The 14,897-nt window shown below is 36.2% G+C and overlaps 1 protein-coding gene across 4 annotated transcripts in view; it reads left to right on the top strand.

Annotated features, from left to right (window-relative positions):
* The window catches only part of FERMT2 (FERM domain containing kindlin 2), a 73,660-nt gene that overhangs the window by 31,644 nt on the left and 27,119 nt on the right, over positions 1 to 14,897 (top strand). For all 4 annotated transcript variants that reach the window (XM_046647416.1, XM_046647417.1, XM_046647418.1 and 1 more), the window contains exon 3: positions 13,502 to 13,636. In XM_046647416.1, coding sequence (XP_046503372.1) covers positions 13,502 to 13,636 — 135 coding nt within the window. The remainder of the gene's footprint in view (positions 1 to 13,501; positions 13,637 to 14,897) is intronic.

The following is a 14,897-nucleotide window of genomic DNA, read 5'->3' as shown; positions in this document are numbered from 1 at the left end:
ATGATGTTTTGGATATAACATCTAAAGCACAAGCAAGAATAAACAAGTGGGATTAGATGAAACCAAGAAATTGTGCACAGCAAAAAAAAAACAGTCAACAAAATGAAAACGTATGGAATAGGCAAAAGGATTTACAAATCGTATGTCTGATAAGGAGTTAATATCCAAAATATATAAAGAACTCATACAACTCAGTAACTGAAAACCAAATAATCCAATTAAAAAATGGGCAGAGGACCTGAATAGACGTTTTCCCAAAGAAGATATACAGATGGTCAACAGTATATGAAAAAGTGCTCAAAATCACTAATCACTAGGGAAATACAAATCAAAACCACAATGAGATATCCCCTCATATCTATTAGAATAGCGATGATCAAAAAGATAAGAGATGAATTCTGGCGAGGGTGTGGAGAAAAAGGAACTCTCGTATACTCTCGGTGGTATTGTAAACTGGTACAGCCACTGTGGAAACCAGTTTGAAGTTTCCTCAGAAAGTTAAAAATAGAACTACCATCTGATCCGGCAGTTCCTTTTCTGGGAATATATCCAAAGGAAACAGAAACACTGTATCAAAGAGATACTGCACCCCCATGTTCATAGCAGCATGATTTATGATAGCTAACACGTGGAAACAACCTAAGTGTCCATCAACAGGTGAATGGACAAAGAGGTTGTGGTATGTATATACAGTGGAATATTATCCAGCCATGAAAAACAAGGAAATCTGCCATTTGCAACAATGTGGTTGGATCTTGAGGGCATTTTGCTAAGTGAAATAGTCAGAAAAAGACAAATGCTGTGTGATTTCACTTATATATGGAATCTAAAAACCAAAGCAAAACAAACAAAAAACCAAACTCACAGAAAGAGAGATCAGATTTGTGGTTAACAGAGGCAAGCAGTGGGGAGTAGAGAAATTGGGCAAATGCAGTCAAAAGGTACAAACATACAGTTATAAGATAAGTACTGGGGATATGATGTACAACATGATGACTATAGCTAACACTGCCGTATGATATATAGGAAGGTTGTTAGAGTAAATCCTAAGAGTTATCATCACAAGGGAGAAGAACATTTTCTTATATCTATATGAGATGGTGCATGTTAGTTAACTAAACTTATTGTGGTAATCATTTGACAGTATATCTAAGTCCAGTCATTATGCTGTACACTTTAAACTTAACACAGTGCTGTATGTCAATTATATCTCAATAAAACTACAAAAAAAATGTTTGGTAGAATTTACCAGTGAACCCATGTGGGCCTAGTGCTTTCTGTTTTGGAAGATTATTAATTATTGATTCAATTTCTTTAATAGATATAGGCCTATTCAGATTGTGTATTTCTTCTTATGTGAGTTTTGGCAGATGGCTTTTTATGTTTTTTATTTGGTAAAAATTATCTTGTTTTCCTTTTACAATTTTAACTCTTAAGAAAATGCTTCTGTGTAATGATTTTAAGTGATGTTTTTAGTTATGTTTTCCTTTCCTTTTTGAAAGAAACACTGTTGGCAAAGCATGCTAAGTTCTTTCATGTAACGTGTTCTGACATGCAGGTTTTACAAATGAAGAGCCTTATTAAAAGGAAATGGAAATTCTCCCCAAGTTTGATTGGCAAATTATGTAGAGCTACTATAAAAGAATATATTCTGTGTTTAGAGCTTGCTGCCATTTCATATCATCAATATGACCTATAATTTGGGTAGTGCTATACATATACTAATTCATTCACATTTTTTCTCTTTATTTTCTACTCCAGAGAACATAAATTCTGAAGAAGAATCTCTATTTGGCTTAAAGTCTGCTTTGTCTGATATAAGTATGGCAACACCTGCTTTCTTTTGTTTGCTGTTAGCTTGCAGTATCATCTTCCATCCCGTCACTCTAACCCTGTGTTTGTGTTTAGAGCTGAGATGTGTTTCCTGGAGGCAGCATCTTGGTGGGTCTGTTCTTTAATCCATCCTGCCACTCTGTGTCTTTTGATTGGAGAATTCAATCTGTTTACATTTAGAGTGATTATTGATATATGAGGACTTAATACTGCCATCTTACCGCTCGTTGTCCAGTTCTTCTGCATATCCTTTGTTTCTCATCCCGTCTGTTTTGGACTACCAGTTTGATTAGGTAGTTTTCTACGGTGGTTTTCTTGATTTTCTCATTGTTTATCATATATGTCTCTGTTCTAACTTTTTTTTTAGTGGTTACCATTAGGTTTATATAAAAATCTCGTAGATGAGACAGTCCATTTTGTGATAGACTCTTATTTCTTTCGACTGCTGATTCTACCCGTCTCCTCTTCCCCTTCTAAATTATTTTTGTTGTATCTTAGAAATAGCTCTATTTGCTAGGGAAGAGAAGCACACACTGGTAGTGGAACAGAACTCAAATTAACTGAAGCTCAGTTGTGTTTAAAAATTTTTTTTAATACAAAAGTTTGTTTTAGGAGTAACAGTGGAGATTACTTTTTCTGTAAAGATGAAAAGGAAATGGAGAATCATGTAAACTACTTGCAACATTGTCTAGTTTGGCGGTTCTAGTGGATCTGGGGTGATATCTCCTTGTGGCTTCATTTTGCAATACCCTAATGACTAATGATGTTGAACATCTTTTCATGTGCTTAATTGCCACCAATGTATCTTCTTTGGTAAAGTGTCTGTTTGAATCTTTTGCCTCCCTTTTTTAAAAAAGAATTAGGTTGTTGTCACCTTATTGAGTTGTAAGCATTTTTTCTTTTTTTCTTTTTTGCTTATTCTGGATATGGAAAATTTATTGGATATGTATTTTGCAAATATTTTCTCACTGTCTATGGCTTACCTTTTTATTTCATTAAGTGTCTTTTCAAGAACAAAAGTTTTAATTTTGATGAAGACGAGTTTATGATCTCTTTATATTTTTGTTGGTAGACAAAAAACTCTGTAACAAAATTTTAGCAAATTGAATCTAGCAATATATAAGAAAGATTAAACACATCATGATCAAGTGAGTTTTATCCCAAGAACACAAACCTTGATGTGCATGTGAAAAGAATGTATATTATATTGTCATTGGGTGGGAATGTTCTATAAATGATAGGTCAATTGGTTGGTTTAGAGAGGGATGTTAAAATTTTCAACTGTAATTGTTGTTTTGTTCTTCCTCCTTTCACTTGTATCAGTTTTATTGGAGTATTCTTAGTAGTATGTGCACATATTCTTAGTAGGATTTAGATTGTTATGTCCTCTTGAAGAATTTACTCTGTCACTATGAGATGACCCTCTAGATCCCTGATAATCTTTTTTGCTTTGAAATATACCTTGTCTGGTATTAAAATAATACTATAGCTATCTTTTGATTAGTATTAGCATAGTATATCTTTTTCTGTACTGTTTATTTTAATCTGTATTTAAACTAGGTTTCTTGTAAGCAGCATGTAGCAAGGGCTTTTAAAATTTATTCTGACAATCCCTGCCCTTTTATAAACTGGGCCATTTATATTTAATGTGATTATCAATGTGGCTGGGTTTAAAACTAGCATCTTGGTGTTTGTTTTTTGTATGGTATTTATTTTTTATTTTCTGTTTGTTCTATTTTTTTTCTTTTTCCTTTTCTTTTGGATTGAGGGGGGTTTATATTGATTACGCTTATCTCCACTTGTGACTTACTAGCTATTGCCACTTTTATTTTGTCGTTTTAGTGGTTACTCTAGGATTTACAATGTGTGACTTTAACTTATTCACAGTCTATGTTCAACAATATACCATTTCATACATAGTATAACAATCTTACAACAGAATAGTTGTTTCCCTGTTTCTCTCCTTTGTGTTATTGTTTTATGGTTTACTTTCAAATATACTAAACTCACAATATGTTATTATTTCCCCCTTAGACAATAACTCTCTTTTTAAAAGTATTAGAAAATAAGGAAAATGGTCTTTTGTAATTGCACACACATTTACCATTTTTTAGTGTTCTTTGTGAGGAGTCTTTCCATATGGTATCTTTTTTCTTCTATCTAAAGAACATCCCATGACCCTCTTTTTATAATGGTGACGTTTTTCACCTTTTGTTTGTCTACAGCAGTCTCAGTTCTGCCTTGATTTTTGAAAGATACTGCAGCTGGTTGAAGAACTCTAGATATGTTTTCCTCCTCCAGTAATTGTCAGGTGTCTTTCTATTTTCTTCTGCTTTGCTTAATTTCAGAGAAGTCTGTTATTGGTCTTTTATTTGTTTCTCTGTCTGTTTTCTCTGTTACATTTAGGAATTTATCTTTATCTTGGTTTTTAGCAGTTTAATTCTGATGTGCCCTGGCATAGTTTTCTTTAGGTTTATTCTGTTCTAGGTTCATTGTTTTTCTTAGATCTGTGTGTTTATGATTTTCATCAAATCTGGATAATTTTCAACCATTAGTTCTTCAGCTAGTGTTTGGTGTCCTTTCCTACACTTCTCATCCTTTGTGGGATGCTAGTTTCATGTTTGTTAGATCGATTGTTATTGTTCCACAGGTCACTGGCGCTCTATTTCTGTTTCAGTTTATATTCTCTTGCTTCCCTTTGGATAGTGTCGCTTTGGATCGCTATGTCTTCAAGTTCATTGATCTTTCTTCTGCTAATTTGCTTTAATCCCACCCAGGGTATTTTTCATAAGAAATGTATTTTTCATCACCAGAAGTTTGAGTTGGGCCTTTTAAAAATACATAAATCTTTCATTTTTCTCCTCGTTATGTTTTCTTTTGCTTTCTTAAACATAGAGTATATTTATAATAGCTATTTTAATATCTGATTACTGATTCATCACAGTTATTTCTGCTTCTGTTACTTTCTTTTTTTCCCTTTACTCTTAGTAATGTGTCTATTTTCCTGCCTCTTTTGCCTGGTAATTTTGGATCGAATGCTGGACTTGATTAAGTTTACCTTGGTGGTGGTGGTGGTGGCTTTTTTTCTGGTCAGCAGTCAGATTACTTGGAATCTGTTGGATCCTTTTGATACCTGTTTTTAAGTTTTGTTAGGGTAGGACCAGAGCTACCATTATTCTGGGGCTAATTTCCTTCTGGGGATTCTTCTGAATGCCCTGTGTATTAGGAGACCTTAGTTTTCAGCCAGACTCCAGCAGCTAACTGCAAATCTCCACAGCTGTCTGTGGAGCTCTCTTCTCCCTTGTCCTCTGACCCACGAATTCTAGCCATCTTGGTCCCTCTGAATTGCATCTCAGATCTCTCAGCTCAGCAAGACCTGCCTCTCTTGGCCACTCCCTGCCCTGAACTATTTCTAGGCAGTAAGTTGGTACCCCCAAAAGTCTCATCATATTTTTTTCTATTCTCTCCTCTGTTCCTTGTTGTCTAGTGTCTGAAAACCTTTCATTTCCTTTCCTTTCTTGTTGTTTAAATAAAGCAGGAGGGTAAATCAAGTTCCTGGTACTTCCTCTTAGTTGAGGCCCTCCATTCGTAATTTGTCCTTGATTTTCTTCTAACCTTAGACCTTTTTTAGAAAGCCATCATTTGCTCATTGAATCATTATTTACATTAATAAAAGCTTTTCCTTCAAAGAAATTTCAAATTGAACATGTTCAAAACTGAGCTCATGGTATTTGTTCCCAAATCCCGGTGCTCCCACCTCCACACTGCGTCCCTCAGAAGTCTCCATAGCAGTAAAAGGCACCACCATCCCAGATACACATACCAGAAACTGGGGAGTCAGCCTTAGCACCACTCTCCTCCTTACCTGCACGTCTTATCAGCCACCCAGAAGGGTTCATTTTACCCCCAGGATACGTCTTGAATCTTTTCACATCTTTCTGTCTCTACCACCCCTACTGCTCCATTAGACCACACTGCCACCATCTCTCCCCTGGACTGTTCCATCAGCCTCCCACACAGTCTCCTTTATCCATTCCAATTCCTTCCAATACATTCTTTACACAGTAAACAGATTTTGAAATTATTTTTTTATCATAGCAATAGATGCAGAGTTAAAGTTAAAAAGGCTTATAAAATAAAATCACTTTTGTGTCCTGTTTCTCCTCAGCCTCTCATCACATTCTTACCACTTTCTACTCTTCTAGTGTTTCTGACTTTTAGTTCCATGATTCTAAATAATGTGCTTGTACTGTTATTTCTTGATTTATCAGTTTTAGATATCTATTCACTTCTTTTTACTCAACTTTTTCTTTTTCCCTTCATTATAACTGTCATAACTTTTGGCTAAATCATTATTGTTGTCTACATTATTTTAACAAGGTAAACATTCTTACTTGTTGAACGTGAGTATATATTTTTACCTTTCCTATCTCATATGCCTTTTTGTTTATCCTTTGCTTAGTTTTCAACCTGTGTCTGTCACTGATTCTTCTTCATTCTACCTTCCCTATAGTTTTCATGATCAAATATGTTATCCTATAATAATCTCCTTCCTCCCCCCTTTTTTCTTCCTACACACACTCCTGCTCCTGTCAAGTGGATGGAAAGACCACAGTATACAGGCATTCCTTCCCCATTGTCCAAGGAAAATGTCTTCTCTCTCATGTCCGATCCTTGCATTTTCCTTAGTGTCAATTTGCTTCCTTATTTTGGTGGACTGTGTCCTCCCATCAGCATACTAAGAAAAAGGTGAATGGGGTGTCAATTTTTGAGATATTGTATTTGAAAATGTCTTTATTTTGCCCTTTAATAGAATTGTTGAGTTGAAAATTATTTTCCCTCAGAATTGGGAAGTCATTTTAGCTTCCAGTGTTTTAGCTTCCAGTGTTGCTATTAACAGTCCTGATAGCGTTCTTAATTTTTATTTTCAACCCTTCTTTGTAGACTGCTGTCTCTCTCTGGAAATTTTTAGGATCTTTTCTTTTCCCTTCCATTTTGAAATTTCATAGTGATGCACCCACTTCCTCCCTCGTTTTCTCTGCTACTAGTGATTAGTCAGGCCTTGTGATTGGATTGATCCTCTTACTTGACTTTCTCTTTCTTCTGTGGGATTTTTTTTTTTTTTTAAGATTTTATTTTTCCTTTTTCTGCCAAAGCCCCCCGGTACATAGTTGTATATTCTCAGTTGTGGGTCCTTCTAGTTGTGGCATGTGGGATGCTGCCTCAACGTGGCCCGACAAGCGGTGCCATGTCCCCGCCCAGGATCTGAACCGGTGAAACCCTGGGCCACCAAAGGACAGCACGTGAACTTAACCACTCAGCCAAGGGGCTGGCCCCTGTTTCTTTATTTTTTGTATGATTTTGGGAAGGAGTGAAAATTAATGTACAAGCTCAATATACATGTTTAACCAGAAACTCTCAAGAAAAATTTATTTTTAAGCTAAAATCTGATTATCTTACCTGAGAACCCTTCTCTGCCCCTCAGTTTCCTACTTTCTCACCCCCATAGTTTTTGAGGTATATATATACACACACATATATTGTTATTGTAGTCTGTCTTCTACTAGATTTGTCAAAATCAACGTTATTTTGATTTTGAACATTAAATTTCATTGCTGTATGGTGTATCTTTCTGTTATAAAGAGGTCCTGGATCACTGCTGGATTTGAGTGGGGACTCATAAATGCTAGTTTATCTTTATTAGTGAACTGTAAAATTTAGCCTAAATGAAAGATAGCATTGTATTTTGGTGTACCCATTTTCAAGTTCTTATATCTTATAATCCTCTAGGGGTATTATTTTAGTATGAACCTTGTTTAATTATTTATGCTCTTCACCAGGCCCACACTTCTACATGTGATTCTCATTCCTAAATGCACTAGTATAATTCTTTCTTGATACAAGACACAGAGTAAATCAGTAGGTCCTGAATTCCTGTATCAGTGAAATAATTAGCATCTTATGTGACAGGGTAGGTTTACTTGACTTTTTTGTTATTGTAATGAAATGAAAACCAGTTATTCGCAGACTTCATTTGTAGCCAGTGGCTACCCTGTTCCAAAATAGAACCACCTACATTAGAGAAATAAGATGTCACTCTTTTCCCCTCCCCCCTTTCCCTAAGCTACTAGTTCTCCAGAAGTTGGAATCGGAAGTACCTATAGAGCTTTTTTTAAAAATTGAGATATAATTGACATATAACATTATGTTAGTTTCAGGGTACAACATAATCATTTGATATTTGTATATATTATGAAATGATCACCACATTAAGTCTAGTTAGCATCCATCACTAGAGCTTTTTTAAAACAAGCTGTTGGAAGCCCTGAGTCACTAAGAGTATCTGGGGGTGTGGCCCAAGCATGTATTTTTAATATTATTATTTTTAACCTCACTGGCAATTCTCATGGGCCTGTCTAGTTAAGAACTACTTCATCTGCTTATGACTGACCAAAATGCTAGTTAACAGTATTCATTCTTCTAGTAACATTAATGCCTGGTTTGTGAGCTGGACAGGAAATGACCTAGGAACAAAAATCTCGAAGGATGAGTCATGTAGTGCAGTGGTTCTCAAGCAGAAGGGACGTGCCAGAAACATTTGGGAGGCCTTTTCAAGGACGTATACATGGCTTGCTTTCCCCTCTCCCACTCAACTGGACCATAGAGGGTGAGGTGATAGAAGCACGTCGTCTCTCCCAGGCATGATTCATTTTAGGTCCTTCCACGCTTTTTGGATTTTTCACCCTGTGCCAGTACATGATCGACTTGGGAGGAACAAATGGGTGGAGAGAGATCACCACCACCACCCTGCCCCTACTGATCCTGAAGTGGTGTAGAGAACTGATTATTCAGAAGCTTAGAATTTTCTAATGCCTTTCTTTTCTCCCAACATGGCAGTGTTAACATTTAAAGCTGAGGGAACACTGAAAATTGAAAGTGCAACTCCTAAATTGTTAGGTCTATTAGATGTTAAATCTTGTTTCTTTTAAAAGCCTAGGAAATGATGATTCGGTTCTGTTAATTAGATAAATATGGCTCAAAAGATATACTTGAAATATCTTCTGAGTTTCTGAATCTATGGAATCATAGCAATGCATCAAAGCCCCCAAAATACATCAAACCCCAAAAGGTAGATTTGAGAATAAGTATGTTAATGTCTTTATACCTTGACTATACAACAGTGAAGGAAATCTTTGATTTTCATTGTGTAACTTTAGCTAAAGAATTTGCTGTACTATTTTTAACTTAAAAAAGAAATCAGGGGAGCCGGCCCCGTGACCAAGTGGTTAAGTTCATCCCCAGTACCTTGGCAGCCCAGGGTTCACCAGTTCAGATCCTCCGTGTGGACCTACACACCGCTCATCAAGCCATGCTGTGATGGCCTCCCACATAGAAGAACTAGAATGACCTACAACTAGGATATACAACTATGTGTTGTGGTTTTGGGGGGAGGGGGGAAGAGGAAGATTGGCAACAGATGTTAGCTCAGGGCCACTCTTCCTCACCAAAAAAAAAAGATAAAAAACAAAAAAATCAGATTTGCCTGGAAGCTTTTAAGAAAGTGACAGAATTTAAGGAGCAAGCATTCTTTTTTTTTTTTAAAGTTCTTTTTTAATGAATGTTTTTTCATTTTTATTTTTTTTAAAGATTTTATTTTTCCTTTCTCTCCCCAAAGCTCCCTGGTACATAGTTGTATATTTTTTTTAGTTGTGGGTCCCTCTAGTTGTGGCATGTGGGGTGCCACCTAACGTGGCCTGATGAGCGGTGCCATGTCCGCGCCCAGGATCCTAACTGGCGAAACCCTGGGCTGCTGCAGCACAGTGCTCGAACTTAACTCGGCCACGGGGCTGGCCATGCATTCATTTTTAACATGATTTCTGCTATTTAGTACTTGAGATGTACTTACCCCAAATTTATTAATAATTCATAGAAGTTATGTTTACCTACTCTCTGGTAACATAATCTATTCAGGATAGTTTTCCTGGTAATTCTATTCTCATGTTTCAGAAGAACATTCCCCAGAAAATAGTCCATAAAATACAGAACAGAACAAAACCCTAATGTGTACCAGAGTGTTCCTAATAGTAAAATTCAAATATCCAACAGAGAAACAAACAAAAAACCCATATAGTTATTAAAAGATTCTTTTGGCCGTTTCTTTTAAACATGGGACAAGGTGTATATAAGATAAAAATTTTTTAGCAGTTTGTTTTTTTAAAGATTGACACCTGAGCTAATATCTGTTGCCAGTCTTCTTTTTTTTCTTCTTCTTCTTCTCCCCCCCAAAGCATCCCAGTGCATAGCTGTGTATCCTAGTTGTGGGTCCTTCTGGCTCTGCTATGTGGGATGCCACCTCAGCATGGCTTGATGAGCAGTGTGTAAGTCCATGCCCAGGATCTGAACTTGCAAAACCCTGGGCCACCGAAGCAGAGCACACAAACTTAACCACTCGGCCACGGGGCTGGCCCCTAAAATAAATTCCTTTAAAAAAGAAGGTGCAGTGTGGTTTGCAGTGATTGCTACCATGCTAATTTTTACACGCAAGTTAACTTTTATTTGAAGAACTCTAATAGAAAAATTAGCAAAGGAAGTAAATATATATAAGTAGTTAAAAATCCACGAGGAACTGTACATCATCACTAGTAATCAAAGAAATTTAAATTAAAACAAGGAGATAATCATACTGTTTTTAAAATAAGCAAAGCTTTGAAAAATAACATGTGCCCATCTTGGTCCACTTCTGCCCTAAAATTATTATAACCTCTGATCCAGTTAATTTTACTTCTACTCCAGTGAATTCCTAAACAAATGTGGAAAAATCTGTGCAAAGATAGATGTTTGTAGAACCATTGTTTATAATGGGCTCAGTATTAGAAGAATGGTTAAATTATGATATAGTTACACAGTAGAATTTTATACGTCTATTAAAGTGATCACCTGTATATAAAGTCATATTCTATTTTTCAAGAACATGTTTTAAATGACTCAATTATTTATACTTTTTTGTCATTTTCAGATTTCTACCATGATTGTATATTTTTTAAATTAGGAAAAGACATTAATACCTAATACTTAAGGAGTACTTGTTATGTGCCAGGCCCTGTTCAAAGAACTTTACCCATATTAATCATTTAATTTTCACAATGACCTCCTGAGGTTCTGTTTTTCTCATTTTACATTGAGGAAACTCGGACACTGGCAGGCTGAGTAGCTTATCCAAAGTCATGGCTAATGAATAGTGGAGCTGAGATTTGAATCCAGGTAGTTTGCATGTGTGTTTCTGTGCCAAATTGTGCCTCATCAGCTCTGCAGCAGTAGGGTCCATCCTAGTGCCAGGTCCCCTACGAACAAAAAACTTCCTGAGTTTATAACACTGGATTCAGTCGTGGGCTCCTGAAGGTGCGAGATGCCGCATGTGCAACTTTGATCCTGTAACTTAGTCTGTCGCATCACAGGTTACACAGTGCTTTGCGTGTTGTGGTCTGTTCTGCTCATACCGTGCCATTGAGTGCTGTGCTGCCACACTTAGGATTTATAGGCCTAGTGCTTCTCCTTTTGGCTACTTTTTTCTTGGCTCTCCCTCTCTTTATGCTTGTTTATTTTTAAATTAACTTTATTTTGGTGTAATTGATGTGCAATACACCGTGCCCATTTAAAGTGTACGGTTAGGTGAGTTTTCACAAATGTTTACATCTTTGAAACTACCACCATCAGGATACAGAACATTTTTGTTAGCCCTCAAAATTTAGACACCCACCCATTGATCTGCTCTGTCACTGTAGATTTGTTGTCATTTTCTGGAATTTTATGAATGGAATCATACAATATATACCCTCTTCTAATTGGCTCCTTCCACTTAGTATAATGGTCTTGAGATATATTCATGTTATTGCATCTATCAGTAGTTGGTTTCTTTTTACTTATGAGTTGTGTTCCATTGTGAGTAGTATTCCACTGTTATGAAAATACCACATTTTGTTTATCCATTTGGATTATTTCTAGTTTTGGCTTTTATGAGTAAAGCTATTACAAATGTGCTTTCCACTTTGTTGAGTAAATAGCTAGGATTAGAATGTCTGAATTTTATATATTTAAGGTTTTAAGAAATTGCCAAACTGTTTTCAAAAATTGTCTCATTTCACATTCCCACCAGCTAGGAATGAGAGTTCCAGTTCCTCTGCATCCTCACCAACACTGGATATTATCAGGCTTATTAATGTTGGCCACTCTGATAGGTGTATCGTGGTTTTAATTTGTATTCCCCTGACCACTAATATTGAAGATCTCTTCATGTGCTTCTTGGCCGTTATTATGTATTCTCTGTTGAAGTCTTTGTTCAAATCTTGAGCCCCTTGATCTGCTTATTATTGAGTTGTATGGTGCTTTATATATTTTGGATACAAGTCCTTTGTCAGATACACATAATATGTTTTGCGAGTATTTTGTCTGTGTAGCTTGCCGTTTTCTTTTCTCAGCAGGATCTTTTATTTGTTTTTAATAAAGGGCATTTTTTTGGTGGTGTGTGTGTATTTCCTATCTAAGAAATCTTTATCTACTTATATTTTCTTTTAGTCCATGGTCCATTCAGAATTAATTTTTGCATATTGAGTAAGAGCTAATATTCTTTTTTTAAAACTATATGAATCTCTTGTTCAGCATTGTTAGAGTTGGAAAGATTTCCCTTTCCCCTTGAATTGCCGTGGCACCTTTGTCCAGAATAATTGCCCACCTATATGTGGCTCTGTTTCTGGGCCCTCTCTTCTGTTCCCTTCATCGAGATGTCTTATCATTGAGCCAGTAGTTGTACGGTCTGGATTGCTGTAGCTTTTTGATGTCTTGAAATCAGGTAGTTAAGTCCTCCAACTTCATTCTTCTTTTTAAAAGTTGCTTTGAGCTTTATACTGCATGGTAGCCCTCATTCATCCTGTATGTCCTAAGTTCCACATGATACATGAAGTAAATGTACTGCAAATGCTTTCAGATCATTACTAAATCTCAAAATTTTAATTGATTCCAACTTTCTGCATTGTATTGAATGGCTACAAGTTTCTCTGTTTCTCCTCTTCATTTTCATGTGAGGCATCTGCTAAGTGGCAAAATACTTAAATGAAAGTAACAAAAAAGAATTAAAGGTGACCCAAATAAATACATATTACCTTACATTATATATCATATATATTACACTCCATGTCCGTGAATTGCAAGAATTAAGAAGTGAGCTCTCCCCAAATTGAGCTAAAGATCCAGTGGAATCCCAGTAAAAGTTCCAACTTGCTCTTTTGTACAAGTTGACACGTTGGTTGTAAAATTTATATGGAAATGAGAACAGTCCTAGAATACTCAATTTCATATTATGGTTTTAGATAAAAAATATATAAATAAGAATTCTAAGAATTTCTTTCTGTCAGTTGTCAATTGTTATCTCTCCACTTTGAGATCACTGCATTTATTAGATAGTTATGAATTCAGAGTGCTTTGGTAGATTATTTTTAAAAGTGTCATACTTCAGTCTTCTGCATGGCATTAATATCTGCCCAAATACAAATACACATACACAGAAGGAAATTACAAATTTATATCTGAAAGTGGATTAGTAGACGACTTTACCAAGTGTAAAGTGTTTAAATTTTCCATTATTCTAGTAAAATAATTTTTCTTATTTTAACAGATATCAGACACCCTGAAGAACTCTCTCTATTGAAAAAACCCAGAGATCCAACAAAGAAAAAAAAGAAAAAGCTAGATGACCAGTCTGAAGATGAGGCACTTGAATTAGAGGGGCCTCTCATCACTCCTGGATCAGGTGAGACTTTGACTAAGCAGGGGCTCAATGGGAGAACCATGGGCTGTATGCCTGGGTCTTTTTCCATTGATAGTGGATAAATGGATTATGAAGCTGAGGAGAGGGGTCAAGTTGAAAAAAACGCCCCTTCAGTATCTTTCCCCTCGATCAAAAAATTACCACCAGAGTCTGTCATGTGCAAATCATTATGTCAGGTGTTCATCATTGAATCAGTAAAAAGGAAGACAGGTTCTCTGCTCAGGACAAGTCAGAAAGGGGCAGTACCTTAACTGAGTTCATTGCTTTGCTTTGCAGACATTGGACGTCCTTAATTTAGTTCCTTTTTTCTGTATGCTATGGAAACCACCATTATTGAGTTAAGGCGTTATTACTTCTGTCAGGTTACTTAAACCTTCTCTGTGCTTTGCATATGCCCATCCCTTTGCCTCTCTACCTTTTCCCTTTAAGGTGTGCTACTTTAAGAAGCCTTCTCAGATTTCCTCCCATTACCTCCCCAACCTGAATTAGATATCCTTCTGTCGTAAGTCATCAGACATTTCTGTGTTTGGTGTTATACTGCGTGTTCTCCCCTAATAATTGTGAGCTCCCTGCGTGACAGGACTATCTCTCGCCTTTTTGTTACCAGAACCTAACTCAGCATATGGCATCCGGCAGGCACCTAGGCGCTGCCTTTTGGGTAGCTAGATGGCTAAGTAATTAGATTACATAGTTCTTTAGTCCTGAGCGTAGACATGGACTGGCCATACAGCTTGCCGTGTTTCCATTGGCCACAGTTTATAAGTCCATTTCTTAGGATGAATCCCTCAAGCAAATATGTAAACTGATTTGACTAGTTCAGTTCCTTCCTGGTTTTTAAATTCTGGGGTGGTGATGATAATAATGAAAGCAAATAATTAATATAGTGCTTACTTATACCCAGAACTATTTCATACCCTTTACCCATGAAACCTCATTTAATTCTCACTATAACCCATTGAAGTGGATTATGTTATTACTCATATTTTAAGGATGATGAAATTATGGTACAGTAAGGTGAGGAAAATCTAAGGTCACGTACCTTGTAACTTTTATGTCACTCTTCATGAACTGATAGCATTTGGGAGATACCAAAAAATAAGACAGTCCTTACTCTTAAGTAGTCTATAGGGTAGTTGAAAAACACAGTTACTGTACTTAAGGAGGTAATATATAAATGCTAAGTGAATGTTGTAGAAACTAATGTTACAGGAATTCAGAAGACAAGACAATTCCAAATAGGTAT

Source organism: Equus quagga, chromosome 20, assembly GCF_021613505.1.
Source record: "Equus quagga isolate Etosha38 chromosome 20, UCLA_HA_Equagga_1.0, whole genome shotgun sequence".
Taxonomy (NCBI): Eukaryota; Metazoa; Chordata; class Mammalia; order Perissodactyla; family Equidae; genus Equus; species Equus quagga.
Note: the sequence above shows the minus strand (reverse complement) of the source record. Positions and strands in the feature narration are given on the sequence as shown.